The 17,833-nt window shown below is 60.1% G+C and overlaps 1 protein-coding gene across 5 annotated transcripts in view; it reads right to left on the bottom strand.

Annotated features, from left to right (window-relative positions):
• Positions 1–1,011: 1,011 nt before the first annotated feature.
• Positions 1,012–17,833, bottom strand: part of MAD1L1 (mitotic arrest deficient 1 like 1) — a 314,290-nt gene continuing 297,468 nt past the window's right edge. For all 5 annotated transcript variants that reach the window (XM_079945107.1, XM_079945106.1, XM_079945109.1 and 2 more), the window contains one exon: positions 1,012–2,341. In XM_079945107.1, the coding sequence (XP_079801233.1) occupies positions 2,183–2,341 (159 nt within the window). In that variant the 3' untranslated portion in view covers positions 1,012–2,182. The remainder of the gene's footprint in view (positions 2,342–17,833) is intronic.

Genomic DNA, 17,833 nt, shown 5'->3' with positions numbered 1-17,833 from the left:
GCTGGGGACGTGTGGCCCTGAGGGACCCATGGCACGAGAGGGGCCGTGGGGAGGGCTGACCTGGCCTCGGGGCCACGCGTCACCCGCGGGAGTCAGGGCCGTGGCACGGCGCAAGCCCTCCGCCCCCAACCCTCCGGCACGCGCCTCTCCCGCTGGGGATCCTGGGGTTCAGTTCTGGCCTTGCAACCGAGACCACCACGCTCGGGGGTACCTGCCCGGCCCGCGCACCCCCTCGTGGGCCCTGTGCTGACCCCTGGGCAGAGGTCACGAGCTTCTGGCCTGGCCTTCTGGCCAGGGTGACCCCACCAGCAGCCGGCCGCTCCCGCCTGCCCTGAGCGGGGACTGGCCACGGCTGCCCCGTCTGGGAGCCGCCCTCTAGCAGGTGCCGTCTGCATGCCGGGCGCACACAAGGGCCTCGCAGTGCATTCGTGTGGGCTAATGATTTTGCGTCAAGTTCTCACCTGAGCCTTTTATCACTGGCCTCTGAATTCAGCGATTTCACACGGGAGGCAGGCCGGGGCCAGGCCTGGGGTGACGGGGACACAGCCTCCGCCATACGGGGGCCCAGCCCCAGCCCTCCGCGGCGCCGGGGACGGGGGCAGAGTCGAGACAAGGGCCTGGTCCCCCACTCCCAGGCTGGGGCCCAACATCATCTGTGGGACCTTTTCTTCCACAGAGCAGCAGGGAAGCGCCACTGCGGGTCTGGGGGTCCCGACAGAGGGAGGGAGACGGACGAGGCCCCTCCCCACCAGCCTCGCAGGGAGGGGCTCAGAGCCCGAGACGCGACTTCACTCTGTGCTGGTGGAATGAGGGCTGAAGGAAGGTGCCCTCTGACGTCTGCTGGAAAACCCCCAACTGGGGGGTCTTCATTAAGCGCAGGACCCCCGGGACCTCCGCCTGGCTCGGCAGAGTTCTGCGCGAGCGTCGCTGCCTTCCCCCCGATTCGTGACGACAGAGAGACATGGAGCCTCGCTCCTCCCCTGCGTGATGGCGCTGAGGGCGCCCAGAGCGTCTGAGGGGGTGAGGAGAGCAGGACGCCCCCAGCCGGACCAGAGTCCGGTTCCGAGCAGCCTGGGCCCCGGGAAGCCAGTCTGCACGCCGAGCCTCAGTCTTCTCGTCTGTGAAGTGGGAACAGCACTTTCCTCCAGGGCCGTGTTGGCCGTCAAACCAGCCGGGGGGCTCTGGGTTCCGGGCCTGTGCTGACCTTGCTGTGACCCTGGGCCTGGCTGGGTCTTGTCTGTCCGGGCACCCATTCACAGACCGAGCTCCACAGTGACTGTGATGGGGGTGGGGTGTGAAAGGCACGGGGTAGGGGCAGCCCCAGACGCACAGGCCACACCTCCCTGGGCTCTGGGCTCTGCAGAGGGACCCAATGCTGGCCCTCCCCACCCACCTCCCCTGACCGTGGCCCGGAGCCCTGCCGTGGGGCAGCACCGTAGGTGAGGCTATGCCCGAGGCCGCTCCCACCCACCTCTGCCGGGCTCCAGGGGCACCCACCGCCGCTCCTCCAACAGGCACACAGGGCGGGGATGTCAGGACAGCAGGGGTGCCGAGCTGTGTGCGTGGAGGGAGCCCGTCAGCCCAGGGGCTCAGACGCACACACAGTGAGCCAGGTGGGGGCTGAGGGGAGCCTTTATTTCACAAGCGCCGGGAACTTTGCCGGCAGCCCAGCTTCTCCCACCAGGTCCAGGCACGGCCAGGCTTGAGCACGGTGCGGTAGGGGCGCCTGGGGGAGGGGACAGGAAGCCAGTCCAGAGCCCTGCCCGAGGTCCCCCACCGCTGCCTCCTACCTGCTCTCCAGGACGGAGGGTGACGAAGTGGTGGCCTGTCCCTGCAGAGTGGCCGTGAGCCCAGGGGTCGGGGAGGGGCACCCCTGAGCCGCTTAACCCTGCCGGCCAGAGCTGTGCACAGGTGGCTGGGGGGCACGCAGGAGTCCCCATTGGGCCCTGACGCTCACGGCCGTCTGGGCAGGAGGCCGGGCCCTGTGGATGGGGTAGCTGGCCTGGTGGGGCTGGGACCCCAAGGGACAGGCCTGAGCGGGCTCCCGCCGGCTGCCTCTTCCGCCTTCGGAAGTTGGGGGCACGGCCGGCGCGGGGCGGGGGGCCAGGCCTGAGCGGGCTCCCGCCGGCTGCCTCGTAAGCCTTCGGAAGTTGGGGGCACGGCCGGGGCGGGGGGCCGCAGGCTAGGCCACGGTCTGGCGGCTGAAGAGGTCAAGGGTGAGGGCGCTGAGGAAGGCGGGGATGCTGTCCTGCCGCAGCAGGTGCAGCTCGATGAGCTCCTGCACCGTCCGAGAGAACTCCGTCTCCAGCAGTTGCATCTTCGTGCCCGAGGGTCCCGCGGCCTGCAGGGTGGGCGGGAGACACAGGAGATGCCGTTAGCAGGTGGGCCCTGGGCGGGTCGCCCCACTCAATCCCCTGTCGCCCCAGGCTCCAGACGCGGACGGGCCATCTGCCCAAGTCCAGGCACATCCCCCCAGGCGAGGCTGTTTCTCGGGCCTCCTGGGTGGTGGGTCTCACCCACGCTTCTGGAACCTAGAAGCCAGGACGGGGGTGTGCACGCCAGCTCACCAGCTCCTCCGGGTCTGTCCACCCTCAGACCCGAGCCCTTGTGAGGACGCTCCGTGCCGGGCGTGAGGGCCCTGTGACAGCCCCGAGGCTGCAGGCGCTCCGAGGCGGGTCTCACGCTGCCCCGTGTGCCAGGGCGACGGCCGAGGGGCCGCTGTGTCAGGGCCTCTCACCCACTGCCCTCGGGCGCTGCTGCACGGCAGGGCTCTCTGTCATGGCGGCGGGGCTGCCTCTGGAGTCCGCTAATACGAGTTCAAGTCCAGCCCCTTCTGGCTGTGAGGCCTCGGGCATGGAACGGAGGGGCTCCCAGCTGAGGGAACCGCTGGGGCTAGCCCACTGGGTGGGGCTGGCTGAAGGGCGGCAGGTGGGGGCCAGGCAGTCCCGGAGAACCCGAGAGAAACCAATTCCTTTCACTACCTCTTTACGCACACGCGCCACCTGTGACTGGGGAGGTGCCACGAAGGAAGGCGGGCCTGCCCCCAGTGATTCGGAAGACCAGCCTTTAAACACCGTGTGTGCCACACGGGGGGACCCCCAAGCTAGCTGGTCAAGCCCTCACGTGCAAGTGGGGAGACCGAGGCCCAGATGGCTCAGGGCTGGCCTGGGTCACAAGGCAGGTGTGAGCAGGGCCGAGCCCAGGGCAGGTGCTCCCGGGGGTGCAGGGCAGCTGGGGGGTGGACAGAGGCCCGAAGGTGCCCAAACACTTGGGCAGGGCTCACGGGGAAGCCCCCTCCCTTCCTCGGGCAGGCCTGCGGCAGCTCTCAGACCCTAGATGGTGCCCCGACGTGGGCCTCACCTGCCAGCAAGCCCATCCCAGGTGAGTTAGGACCCCCGGGGTCTGCCTGCTGGGGGCGCAGGCCTGGGGAGAGGCCGTCGTACACCAGACAGAAGCCTGTGGCCTGCGACCCTGTCCAGCAAGGCAGTGGTGCTGACGGGGCAGCTCAGGGCAGTCAGGAGGCGAGCAGGGTGGCGGCCACCGTGGGCCAGCCCCCCACTTGCGGAACGACCACCTGCCCGCCCTGCCCATCCGGCCCAGTCAGCTCCACCCCTGACGAAGGCCACCGCTCCACTTGGGGAATCCCAGGCTGGAAGGGACACACCCGGTGACACGCACACGCCCCATGGGAGAGCCCCCTCCTTCCCAGGCAGCCGACTAGTAAAGGCTTCTTCCCGCCGACCCCCAAACTCGCCTGCCAGCCGGAACCCTGGCTCCGCCTTGGCGGGCACCCGCTGCACCAAGATTCCTGTTAACGGCCACCAGGAAGTGGAGCAGCGCCGCCTGCGGCCCACCCACGCGGCAGCCCAGGCTCGGGGGAAGGTGGACACGCTCCTCCCGGCCCACGGACACCCTGAGAAACGGCCCCCGCCAAGACACGCGTCTGAGAAACGACTCGTGTGCAGGGCCCACCGGCAGCTGACAACTCAGCAGGAGGAAGACAAATGACCCGGTTAATAAGCGGGCGAGCAACCCGAATGGGCCTTTGCCCCAAGGATACAGACGATTTCCCCAAGGATACAGACAATTTCCCCAAGGATACAGACGAACGGTGCCACCACCTCCTGTCTTCAGGGAAGCGCAAGTGGAGCCCACGGTGAGACCCGCCTCAGGCCGTGAGGACAGCGGTGACCCAGGCGACACGGTGCTGCGAAGGACGCGGGGAAGTAGGAAGCGGGCACGGCGGGCGCTGCGCAAACAGTCTGGCGGCTCCTCACGAGTGAGCCACGTGACCCGGCAATTCCACTCCTGGGTACGTGCCCAGGAGAAGCGAACACACATCCACACAGGAACTGGCACAGGAACGCTCACGGCAGCAACATCCAACGTAAGTCAAAACGCAGAAACAGCCACCGACAGGCGAGCGGGTAAGTGCAGTGCAGCCACGGGAGGAGCGATGCTCTGTACACACGACACCACGGACGACCCTCGAGAGCACACGCCAGGCCAGACCCCGTCGGTGTGACTCCACTCGCCCTGGCGAGCGCCACAGCAGGCAAAGCCGCCCAGACGGGGGCTGGGACGGGGGTCGGGGAGGGAGAAGGGGAGCGACTGCCGGTGGGCACGGGCCTTCTCTGTGGCGGATGAAAACCCTCCAGCGTCAGGTGGGGATCACACCTCAGCAGGGCCGTCTGCAACGAAAGGCCCCCTTCTGCCCAGCAGCCCGAGGGTGACCCCCCGGCGGGCCCAGCAGGCAGGAGGAGGCCTGACAAGGGGCAGGCCTGGATGTGCCACGGAGGGGGGCCCTCCGGGACCCCAGGGAAGGAGCTGGCTCCAGCCCTGCATCAGCCTGCCCCTGCCCTCCGACCCACGACCCTTCCGAGCGGCCCTGGAGCTCCCGGTGCTGCGGCCATCCTGGCTGTGTGCCGTCTCACTCGGCCCCGCCCCCCCGCGGGCGGCCGGCCCTGCGCCGTTGCCCGTTAACACGTTTAGCCTTGTCATAGTGGTTCAACACAGACCATTTTCAAACAAAAATAAGAGAAACCACTCTGACCTTTACCAAGAAAATCCTTTAATTTCTGCCTTCTGCTCTTGATTCTGAGTATTTTTCCCTAAATGTCAGAGGGGCCGGTTGTCAGCTGTCGGCTCAGCACAGGCTGGGTGGCGGGTTAGCGGGTGGAGGGAGTCCGGGGCCCGAAAGGGCAGCCGAGTCTCCTGGCTGTGCAGTGGTTAGGGGCAACCCCGGCCCGTCCTCCTCCGCCCAACCTGGCCCTCCCTCACCCCCTGCTCCCCCGAGAGGCGGCCTTCCACTCCGATTTAAACTGGGGGTCCTCTGGGCGCCTCCCCAGGCCCCTGCAGGCTCTGCATGTGGGTCAGACGCGCCTCGCGGTGTCTGCACCGGGGCTGCCACTCCCGACGAGCTGGCCTGGCTCAACCCTGACCAACAGGGAGCTGTCTGGGACGCCCTGTCTGCCCGCGGGCATCGCCCGGTGCTCACCCCGCTGCCGGGCAGTTCTGGGCACCCGGCCGCCCTCAAGACCCAGAAGCAGGGCTCAGTGCTTCTCTCTCATCTCGACCCACGTCCAGGCAACCCCCCACGGCTCCCGGCTGCTCCCCTGACATGCCCGGGGCCGGGTCCCGGTTCTGCGGACCTGCCGTGTTCCCAGGACGTGCCCATCAGCCTGCGTTCAACGCTACCTGGTCCCCAGGTACCTTGTACGGCACTCTAATTAGGAGCTATTCACTTAAAACCAGAGCGCAGTTTTTAAAAAAGCAAACTGCCCAGTAAGATGTGCTGACCGTGCTGGACGGGAGGGGTCAGGCGCGTAATAAAAGTGCCCGGCTTGAGGGACACGTGCGACCAGGTCAGCCCAGGCCAGGGCGTGGCCCGGCCTCAGGCCCAGCCCGCTGCCTGCCCTCCGAGGTGACCGGACGCAGCAGACACTGACTGCTCTCTGCCTGGGGAGGGTGAGGATCCTGCCTGGATTAGCCACGAGGAAATCAAAGCACCCCCGTCTTCAGAACAGAGTCAGGGCTTCTCAAGCCGGGAATCTAACACGTCCCAAGTGCTTTCGCGCGCTCACGGGCTGATCTGGGGAGGGCAGCTTGCCCCGGCCGGCCAGCGTCCTCTTGAAATTTCTGCGCTCGAGAACGCCCTGGAGCCGGCACTGGGGGTGCCCCTCGGGCGCCCGCCGTCCCCCGCGCAGCACAGCCGCCCTCCGGGGCATCGGAACAGGAGCGCGGCTTGGGGAGCTCACGGGGCTGAGATGAAAGGTGGTTCGTTACTGTTTTCTGAATTCTCCGGGGTTTCACTATGACTGCACATGCTTGTAATCAGTAAAAACAGTATCTAAATTATACCCACAAGGCCTGACAGCTTTGAGAATGGGCAAATACACACGGCGTCCCTGCTACAGGCACGTGCCGACGCGTGGCTTCACCAGCTCCCAGGCCGGCGCCCGAGCGGGGCCCGCGGTGGGGACACACGGTGTCTGGGACCGGGGCTCGTGGGACGCCCTGCCACGGTGCCGTCACCACCCGTCGGCCTCCAGGGCTGGGGTGAGCTTCGCGGGGATTGGGGGTGGACACCTGGCTGGCTTCCTCCCCAGATCCTCCCTGCCCGTGGGAGGGCACCTCCGGGGTGCCCCCGCCCGCCCCCCATGTCCTGGGCTGCAGGTGACACCCAGCGTGGTGGCCGGCGGCCTGCAGATGCTGCGGAAGTCTCTGCGCCGCCTGCCCACCTGTGTTTCTCGGAGAGATGCGCGCACAGCCCCCGGCTCCCTGAGAGTCCGGCCCCGTGGAGCCCTTCTCGCCGGCCACGAGGACGAGCTCTCCCGGCCCACTCGGGCTGCTCTCTCCCCCGCCTGGTGCCTCGGGGCCCCTGTCCCAGCCGCTGTGGGCCCGCTGCCGCCGCATCCCTGTCACCCCCAAAGCCTGGTCAGCCTCCCACTCCAAGAGCAGATGTCTCCGTACCCCCGCGAGGCCGGCCAGGCGTGGCTCCCAGACCAGGGGCGACTGGGGGCGGCCGCTGCGCTCTGGGTCCCCGGAGCCCAGGGCAGGCGGCCCTGGGAGGCCCAGGCAGACGCTGATGCGTGCGAACAAGCAAGGGACACGGTGGCAAGTGGGTCAGGACAACTTGGCCAGAAGCTGAGAGCGCTGTCCCGGCACGAAGTTCCAGGGAACGGAAGCTGGCAAAAAAGCATGTCCAGCGAAATAGCTCACCCAATTATCCCGCTTAATTGTACTGAAAAAGCGTCTGAATACTGCATGTTCTAATTATACCAGTGCTACTGGAATTCACCGTCCCCAGCTAGGGGTGACCTTTCCCAAGAGTGATTGTGGGGGGCAAGGCTGGGCACCCCAACAGTTGCAGATCCGTCTCAAACCCACAATTATTATTATTATTCTTCTTCTATTTATACAGCCCTCCATCTTCCTAGAGGCTCCGTTTTAGATCCACACGCAGCTGTTCCTGCAGCCTCACGAGGGGGGAGGGCACACACGGGGCATCGAGGCCCCGAGCGGTCACTTCCAGGAACGCTGCCCCTCACAGGTGGGCGCCCGAGGCCTCCTTCCAGGAGGTTCCTGGGGGCAGAGGCCCGTGGACAGGGGAGGTGCGAGTGGGGGTGGGCACCACAGAGCCAACCGCCTCCTTCCCACGTTCTCGGGGGCAGGGGCCAGAGAGGACCCAAAGGCCCGGCTCCCCCGACCCTGGGACCGCCGCCCCCCGGGCCCCCGCCTCCTCCGTCAAGTGGGCTGGGCCACGTGTCCCCTCCAGCCCTCATCCAGGAAGCCTGCCCCTCCTCGCTCCCCATCGAGACAAGTCACACAGCCTCGGAGTAATTTTGTGGAGCCCACGGGGGCCGCGGAATCATGTGAAGAGCGATGTGGCTGCAGGACCGGCAGCGACGGAGTCAGAAGCTGGGCTCACCGCCGGCTGCTCTCCTGTCTGCTGTGTGACTGGCCACATCACTTCACCTCTCTGAGCTGGACTTTTCTCAATTTAAGGGGGACGCGTGCCTGTGTTCCCACCCCAGAGGGCTGCTGGCGGGCTCAGATGATAACACCTGTCAAAACGCTCGGCAGGCACCTGCCTGAAACAACCGGAAAAATGAGACACAAACACGCAACAGTGCTTTCAAGTCCTGGGACACGTGGGAATGAGGGGCACGGTCCCGGGAGACGGGAAGCAAGCCCTGTGACGGCCCCATTCACCCCTCAAGAGACTTTCTGGGCACAGTGAGGGAGAGGCCCAGGCAGAGCCGGTGGACTCTCTGGGCTGAGAGTCTGGGGAGACCCAGCTGGCCAGAGGGTGCAGGACAGAGTGCCTGACAGGAGAGCCACGCCTGGAGGAAGCACTGAGCAGAGGATGCCCAAGCACTCAGCAGGGTACTGGTCAGCACACAAGGAAGAAACCACCTGAGACCACGGGGATCAGAGCAAACACCACCCCCGCAGGAGGAGCTCACACGGCTGGAGCAGCGCCCGCCTCAGCAGCCACCCCAGAGAACCCCCCGTCACAGGGCACAGGAGGGTCTCCCCTCCACACGAGCACAGTCACCCTCAACTACATCCTGCTCTGGTCCTGCTCACAATTTTTTTTTTTTTTTGCCACACCTGGCGGCATGTGGGATCTCAGTTCCCCAATCGGGGATCAAAGTTGCGCCCCCTGCAGTGGAAGCGCAGTCTTAACCACGGGACCGCCGGGGAAGTCCCTGGCTCACAACTCTTAAACTGAGACTGAAAGAATCTGCTTCCAAGTAAGTGACACCCCTGAACAAAGTCTGGGAGCTGTCACAGGAAGACAAAAACACCCAGCCCCCAACGGGAAGAAATTCACCGCGCCTGGCACCCATCAACGATGATGAGCGTGCAAACGCCAGGGGAATACGATTCCCAGGGAAGAGAAAAAGCAATCGACTGAAATGGATCCAGACCTGATACTGATGCTGGAACCAGCAGATGACGTTAACTCAGCTGTTACAACTTTATTCCAGGTGTTCAGAAAGTTGAAGATGTAAAAGATACAGAAAAAACTAAACTGAACTTCTAAAGGTGAAGACGACAGCGTATGAGATGAAAAGTGTCCTGGGTGGGATTAATGGCAGATCGGAGGTTGGGGAAAAAAGTTTAGTGAACCTGAAAACAGAAACAGAAACCGTTCAATGAAAGAGAGAGGAGAAAAGAATGAAAGAGAAAGAACCACACACGCGAGAGCGAGCCTTGGGGCCCTCGAGGGACACGCCACACGTGCACCTGAGCCCCTGGAGAGGCCGAGACGCGCGTGCAGGCGGCTTCCGAGACGGCCCCCAGTGACCCTGCCTCCTGGCACTGGCGTCCCGCGCAACCCGCTATCCTCGAGTTTGATGGACTCTGAGTAAAAAATACGGCACAAATGATGGGGCGTCACTTGGGAGGTGGTGTCACAGTGGACGGTGACTGCCCTGCTCTCACTCTCTGCTTCTTGCCTCTGATGAAGCACAAACCAGAGAAGCCATGACCCGTCCGCATGACGAGGAACGAACTGAGCTCTGCCCACACCCACGTGAGTGAACTCAGGGGCTGATCCTCTCCTGGTAGGGACGTGAGGTGACCACAGCCTGCGAGAGGCTCTGAGGAGGGGGCCGGCTAGGTGCACTCAACTCCTGGCCTTTGGAAACTGAGCGACTCAGTCTGGGGATAATCTGTTACTCAGTGATGGATGACCAATACAGGAGGACAGAAAAAATACTTGGAAAAAGAACAGCCCAAAACATTTGAATGGGATGAAAACTAAACTGGCAGCTCCAACAAGTTCAATGAACCCCAAGCACAGAAAAATAAATGAAGAAAATGACACCAAAGTACATGGTAATGAAACCACCCAAAATCAATAATGAACATTTTTAAAGCAGCCAGAGAAAAACAGACACGTGACCACAGAACAAAGAGGGGCTGAAAGCAGATTCCTCACGGGGAACAGGGAAGCCAGGTGGCCGTGGGACAGTGTCTGTAAAGCACAGAAACAACAAACGAAACCCAGTCAACCCAGAATCGCACCCGGTGAAAATGACACGTGGGACCGGAAAAACCCTATTATCGCCAGCTGACTGACACTACAAGCAATGCTGAAGGAAGCCCTTCACAGAGAAGGAAGATGAAGGTGGAAATGCGCGTGTACACAGGAAGAACGAAGAACGCCTCATTCCTTCAACGCACAAGGAGTGGAAGCTGCATATGAAGTACACGAAAAAACTTAAAGTATCTTCTAAATATCTCTGAAAGGTGATTGACTATTTAAACAAGAACAGTAGCAGTTTACTGTGAGGTTTACAACATGTGTATAAGTAAAATGTATTTCAAGGAGTTGAATAAGGCAGGAAGGAGGCAACTGGAAGGTTTATGCGTGTAGCACGAGAACTCCAAGGTTCTTAGAGTCAACATGCAGCGATATTATGTCGCTTGAAGTTGACTGTGGTAAGATGTACACTGTAAGTCCTAAAGCAATCTGTAAAACACCAAGATAAAGTTACAGTTAACAAGGCAAAAAAGGAGATATATGAATTTGTACAAATTATTCAGTTAATCCAGGAGAAGGCAGAAAAAGAGGAACGAAGCATAGGACCCACTGAAAACAAATAATGAGATGTGGGCGTAAACCTAATCAGAGCAGTAATCACCTTAAATGTAAACGGTCTAAAGACACCAGTAAAAAGGGAGAGACTGTCAGACTGGAAAGACTTGCAAGGCTTAATTATATGAGGCTCATAAAAAAGTAAAAATACGGGGCTTCCCTGGTGGCGCAGTGGTTGAGAGTCCGCCTGCCGATGCAGGGGACGCGGGTTCGTGCCCCGGTCCGGGAGGATCCCACATGCCGCGGAGCGGCTGGGCCCGTGAGCCATGGCCGCTGAGCCTGCGCGTCCGGAGCCTGTGCTCCGCAACGGGAGAGGCCACAACAGTGAGAGGCCCGCGTACCGCAAAACAACAACAACAAAAAGTAAAAATATGAAAAAGATAAACCACACTAACGGAAGCCAAATGCTGCGGTGACCATGTTGACGCCAAACAACTTAGATTTCAGAGCAAAGAACATCATCAGGGAAAAAGGCCATTTCAGAACAACAAAGGGATTAATCTACACACAAAATAAAGACCAACAGAAATGCAAGAAGGAATAGACAAATCTGTAATTATAGTCAGAGATCTCAACACCTCTCTGTCTACTGAGAGAAAAGGAAGATAGAAAACGGGCAAAGATATAGAAGATTTGACGATACTATAAAAAAACCTGACCTCACATTTACGGCACACTCCAGAATACAAATTATTTCTGAGTATATTTATTTAGATAGACCACATTCTGGACCTTAAAACAAATTTCAGTAAATTTAAAAGGATTTATTTCACACAAACTATGTTCTCTGACCACAATGAAATTAAATCATCAAGTAATAACAGAAAGCTATCTGGAAATTTTCAAAATATATGGAAACTTAATAATATACTTCTAAGTAACCTATGGGTCAAGGAAAAAATCAAAAGGGAAATTCGCACTTTTAAACCGAATGACGATAAAAATAAAATGTCAGAATTTGTGGAATGCTGGTAAAACAGAGCTTGGGGGAGAATGTATAGCACTAAGTGTCTACATTAGAGAAGAAGACTTCAGCTTCGACCTTGAGGACTTCCCAGGCGGCCCAGTGGTTAGGGCTCCGTGCGTCTGCTGCAGGGGGCACGGGTTCGATCCCCGGTCAGGGAACTAAGACACGTGCCGTGGCCAAAATTAAACAAATAAATACATAAATAAGAAACTAAAATAAAAAGGGCAAAGTACACCCAGAGTAAGCAGAAGAAAGGAAATAAAAGATCAAAGCAGAAATCACTGAAATAGAAAAGCATTAGAAAAAAATGAAACCAAAAGGGATTTTTTCCAGGAGATTAATAAAATTGATAAACTGGTCAGATTAATCAGGTATAAAAGAAGACACAAATTACTAGTATCATGAATGAGAGAGGTGACAGCACTACGAATTCTATGGATGTTAAAAGGATAGTAAGGGAACATTATGAACAACTTTTTGCCAATAAACCTGACAACTTAAATAAAATGGAAAAATTCTTTGAAAGACACCAAAACTACCAAAGTTCACTACAAAGGAAAGAGATAACCTGAATAGTCCTACGTCTATTAAAGGAATTGAGTTTGCAGTGAAAACCTTCTCACAGAGGAATCTCCAAGGCTGGCTGGCTTTCCTGGTGAATTCTATCAAATGTTTAAGGAATAAATAAATACCAGCTCTACATAAATCGTTTAGGAAAATGGAAGAGGAGGAATGCTCTCCAACCCATTCCATGAGCCAAGCATCACCATGATGCCACGATCAGACAATAACAGCACAAGGAAAACAAATACAGTCCAATAATCCCCAGGAGTAGACATGCAAAAATGCTAAACAAAACAGTAAGCAAACGCATGTCCAATAACATACAGAAAAGGTAATACAAGTGGGTTCTGTCCCAGGAATGCAAGGCTGGTTTACCATTAGAAAAAGTAATTCAACATATAAACAAAGTAAAGAAGAAAACCCACAATACCTCAATAGATGCAGAGAAAGGACTTGACCAAACCCAACATGCACACCTCAAAAAATTCCTCAGCAGATGAGGATCAGACCAGAACTTCCTCAGCCTGATAAAGGACGTCTCTGACCAGCCCACAGGTGACAGCACACTCAGTGGCTTCAGACTGAATGAGTCCCTTCAGGTTGAACTTGGGACAAGAATGTTCACTCTCACCACTTCTACTCAACACTGTTCTGCAGGTTCTAGCCAGGGAAATAAGGCAAGAAAAAGAAACAAATCCCTCCAGTTTGGACAGGTAGAAGCACAACTGTTGTTATAGATAACATCACTGTCTCTGTAGAAAATACAATAGAATACATTAAAAAGCTACTAGAACTAATATGGGAGGTCAGCAAGGTTGCAAAATAAAAGGTCAATTTTACAGGGCTTCCCTGGTGGCGCAGTGGTTGAGAGTCCGCCTGCCGATGCAGGGGACACGGGTTCGTGCCCCGGTCCGGGAGGATCCCACATGCCACGGAGCGGCTGGGCCCGTGAGCCATGGCCGCTGAGCCTGTGCTCCGCAACGGGAGAGGCCACAACAGTGAGGCCCGCGTACCGCCAAAAAAAAAAGGTCAATTTTACAAAAAAGAACTGTTTTTATATGCTAGCAACAAAAAGAAATTAAAAGTAAAAAAACAATTCATGATTGCATCAAAAACATGAAAAACTTAGGGATAAACTGGACAAAGACGTGAGACACCTGTGCCCTGGAAACGAGAGGACAGCACGGAGAGGGAAACTGTTCACAGCTTGGAAGACCCGATATTGTCAAGAAGGCAACTCTCCCCACGTGATCTACAGCTTCAGTGCAGCCCTAGTCAAACCTCAGCAGGCTTCCAGCGTAGGACTTGACAAGCTGGGTCTAAAATCAATACGGAAGTGCCGAGAACCCAGAGCTCCCCAAACCCTGAAGAACAAAACTGGAGGCCGAGACCGTGACTTCAGGGTGGCAGTGCAGGGAGGGGCGGCACAGAGACGCCCGCCGCCCGGCCTCCGCCGACACCCCCCTCCCGTCCTGCTGCTGGACGTGGCCTCCCCTCTCCCAGCCACGAACCCGTGCTGCCCCCCGAGCCCGGCTCGAGCCTCCCCGACACCTCTGCACGACCGTGACACCTGGGCGACGCTCTCCAGTCTTCACGCTGGGCTGCACAAGCGCCTGCAGCACAAACGTCCAATACGACGACCCAGCAGCCACGGGTCTCCCTCCGTCGACGGAGCGGCTTGGGCGGGAGTGGGGTTCTCTCCTCTTTCACCCAAGTCGCCTCCCTTTGCTGCTACCGCTGGACACGGGTACACGGACGGCGGGACCCAGGCCTGGCAGTCAGGAGCGGCGGTCTCGGGCACACCCGCTGCGGCCCCCTCGTTTCGGGCAGGTGACGGTCTGCGGGAGCCTGCTCGGTCCACGTCGGGTCCGCCGTCCCTGCTGGGGGCCGCAGGTGCGCCCGGTGACGTCCAGGGGCCTCAGCCTGCGCACGTGTGTCGCTAGTCTGTGCCAACCGTCCCTCGCCCCCCAGCACCGGATCATGTGCACACTGCCTTGTTTTTCATCTTTGGCTGAAGATCTGATCTTGGAACGGAATTTTCTTTTTTCCTTTTTAATTACTACTCGGTAACATCACCAAGCTGTGAGTTTATGGCTTTGTAGATCTTGTGTTTTTGACACTAATTACTCACAAAGGCTTTTTAAGCTCCATTTCAACTCTGCAACTGCCACGCCGGTAATAAAATAAGAGGAAGCGGCGACAGATTTCAGCCCTTCCCGCCTGAGCCCTGGGCTTCCGTGTAGCTGCGGTCCTGCGGCCCCGCGGCCCTGAGGCCCCGCGGCCCTGAGGCTCCAGCGCGGGAGGCTGGAGGCGGATTCGTCCGGGATTCCAGCCCCAGCCTTCCCCGCTCAGGGCCTGGCTCTGCTCTCCACTCTGGAGCTAAAGCACACTGGTGCTCGAAGCAGGACAGGAACCAGAGGTGGACTTTCCCCACAAGGATCCTGAGACTCTGCACCCATGGGGTGCCCAGCCTCTGCCCCAGGGCAGCCCTGCCCCCCCTCCTCGGGGCTCCCTTGCCCACACGGCCCCTCGGCCAGTCCTCAGACCCTTACTGGGCATCCACCGCCGCAGCCGCAGACCTCTGACCCCCCGCCTTCCCCTGCTCGCCATGCAGAGGGGAGCAGAGTCGCGAGCCTGGAGGGCAGGGCGCGGGGTGTGAGGGTTAAAAGGCCGTGGCCACCTCTGTCCTCCCCTCAGTATGGAAGCTGACTTGGGCGCCAGAATGAGTTTGTTTGGACCCTAAGCTGGAGGCTGGGCTCAGGTCTGCAGGGGTGCCTGGATGGCTCTGGGCTTGCAGTCACTGCTCCTGGAGCAGGCGCAGGCTCCCAGGAGCCCCCAGGTGGCAGGGTGGCTGGAAGGGTGGACCTGGCCGCTCCATCAGGACCGTGCAGGAACCTCTCCACTGCGGCCAGGGCCCGGCTGCCCGCTAGCCGCCCACACCCCCGAACAGCCAGCCCGACAAGAAGGTGGTCTCCCCTCTCTTCCTGGTAGAACCCAGAGATTCTTTGACGGACGATAAATCAGCCCAACAGGATCCCACCCTCCCCTTGTTTTCAAGACCCTGGCAGCGCCCGCCCTGCATGGCACGGCTGGATGTGCCAAAGGGTCCAGGCCAGCCAGGCGGGCCGAGGTCCCCAGTGCCCTTCTGAGGGCTTGGCTCCGTGAGTGGGCAGCTTACCAGCCCGCCCGCCTCTGGCCGTGCCGGGGGCTCCCTTAAACACACGTGGTTAGTCTCGGTTTTATGTTCTTTATTGCATTTCTATTTTAAGATGCAATTAAAACATCTCACTGCTGAAGTGCATGGTTCCTACTGGGCTCTTTTGCTAACATGGAATCAAAACCAAAGGCAGGTGTGGAGACTCGGGGCGCAGACTCGTTTCTGAGGCAGCGGGTTTGGTCAGGACTGGCCTCCTCGGAGAAAAGGCCGCCGCCCTGGTGAGCCATGTGGGGGCTGAGCTGTCTCCCCCCAAGCACGCCCCAAGGCCCGAGACCTCCCTCCACCTCCGTGCCTGCACCCTGTCGCGTCGGGCGGGTCCTCTCCCAGGGGCTCCGTGCTCGTGCCAGGCGGCACGTGCAGTCCCAGGTGACGGCTTCTCACGCTGCCCTGCCCTCCAGCCCCACGAGGCTCGCGACTTCCAGGCAGGTCAGAGCACAGGAGGGGCAGGGGCACCCTCTGCCCTGGCTGGACGGCATCTCACCGAAGCCACCCAGGGAGGCCCACCCCCGAGGGCGTCCATCGGACGAGTCACTGGCACCCAGGCGTCCAGCCACGGCTGGGACCCACAGGGTAGGGTGTCAGGCACAGGACGAGCACCAGCAAGGGACCGCCAGGATCTGGGGGCGTCTGAACCGAGGGCTCCCCCCAGAGAAGCAGCCGGCAGCAAACGGCTCGCGCTCCCCCAGGCCCCGTCCGGCCTCCCCCAGAGAAGCAGCCGGCAGCAAAGGGCTCGCGCTCCCCCGGGCCCCGTCCGGCCTCCCCCAGAGAAGCAGCCGGCAGCAAAGGGCTCGCGCTCCCCCGGGCCCCGTCCGGCCTCCCCCAGAGAAGCAGCCGGCAGCAAAGGGCTCGCGCTCCCCCGGGCCCCGTCCGGCCTCCCCCAGAGAAGCAGCCGGCAGCAAAGGGCTCGCGCTCCCCCGGGCCCCGTCCGGCCTCCCCCAGAGAAGCAGCCGGCAGCAAAGGGCTCGCGCTCCCCCGGGCCCCGTCCGGCCTCCCCCAGAGAAGCAGCCGGCAGCAAAGGGCTCGCGCTCCCCCGGGCCCCGTCCGGCCTCCCCCAGAGAAGCAGCCGGCAGCAAAGGGCTCGCGCTCCCCCGGGCCCCGTCGGGCCTCAGGCCTCAGGCAGGAGGTGCTGCGTGCGCACCTGCATTCACCCGAGGACCCCCTGCCCCGCCCCCGCTGCAGACAATGAGAGCAAAAGGGAGGAAGCGCTTCATTCTCTGCACGAAATGCTCCGACGGATGCAATCTGCGTGTGCAGATCGTGTGAAGTGCATCTTCCGTTCCATCAGCCCCTCACCCTACACGAGGGTGCTCTTCGCTTTCAGACCTGTTTCACGGGGCCTGAATCATCACGGGATTTTCTTCATCTTGCAATAGGAGGGTTATGTCCTGCTGACAGCTCTGCATTTTCATTGACCACATTCATTTAAAAAAAGAAATTTCAAAACATATTCTGCAGTTGATTTGCTCCCTGGACCCAGGAATAGAATACAAGTAATCTCCTCACTTCTTGCAGGTATCTTCCTGTGATTTAATCTTGGAAATGATTTTTTAAAGGACTGTAACATTCACATCTGACCTGGGAAAGGGAAATTGCTCTCTTTGGAGTGTGTGAAGACCGCATTTCTTTCCCAGCTTCGCCGGCCTTTTCTGTCGAGTAAGCACCAACTCCCCCTCAGGACACAGGACACATCCTCACGTGCTGGTGTCGGTGGGCGGCAACAGCAGAGACTGCGCGGCAGCGACCAGAGGGCGTGGCGGTTTAGGGGACCCTGCAGAGCTGGTCCTTGAGGAAGGTTCAGAGAGCCCCAGGCATCAGACTCCCTGACCAACATGGCGAGTGGCCGCCCGCACAAAGCACACTGGAGGGATCTGGACTCTGACGCCGAGTCCTGGGCTGCGTGGAGCCCGTCCCCGCCCAAGGGCAGGACGGCGCAGCCTCAGAATCTGCTCCCAGGACAGACCCCCGGGAACATCGTGTGACAGCGATGGAGAGGGGGGCCACACGGGACCCGTGCTGTGGGCCCGGGGCCTGACGTGACGCGTCCTCAGTAAACGTTCAGACGCACGAATCCTCAGCGCCAGGCTCTGGGCCCCCGCTGGGGCAGGCTGAGGTCCCCGGGACTCTCGCTTTCCGTCCCCCATGTAGCTGTCCGTCTCCCAACTGCCGGGCCGATCGGCCTCACCGGGAGTAACAGTTTAACCAGACACCGACCGGCGCTTTCTGAGTGCACCAGGGACAACGCTGGGTTTCAGTCAACCGCGGGGAACCCCGGGGGCAGCTGCTCATCGTGAGCAGGGAGGCGTCAGGACATGCTGGCAGGGGTGGGGTGGGGCTGGAGGGACCCGGACGGTGACGGGCCTCTGATGGAGGGGCTCTGCAGCTGGCCCTTTGCCGATGCCCCACACACAACCCGCCCCCTTCGCCCGCGTGAGCAGATGACCGTTGCCGTCGTGCCCTCCGCACGCACTTTCTC

Source organism: Stenella coeruleoalba, assembly GCF_951394435.1.
Source record: "Stenella coeruleoalba genome assembly, chromosome: 15".
Lineage (NCBI taxonomy): Eukaryota > Metazoa > Chordata > Mammalia > Artiodactyla > Delphinidae > Stenella > Stenella coeruleoalba.
The sequence above is the reverse complement of the archived record's forward strand: the minus strand, read 5'-3'. Positions and strand labels throughout refer to the sequence as shown.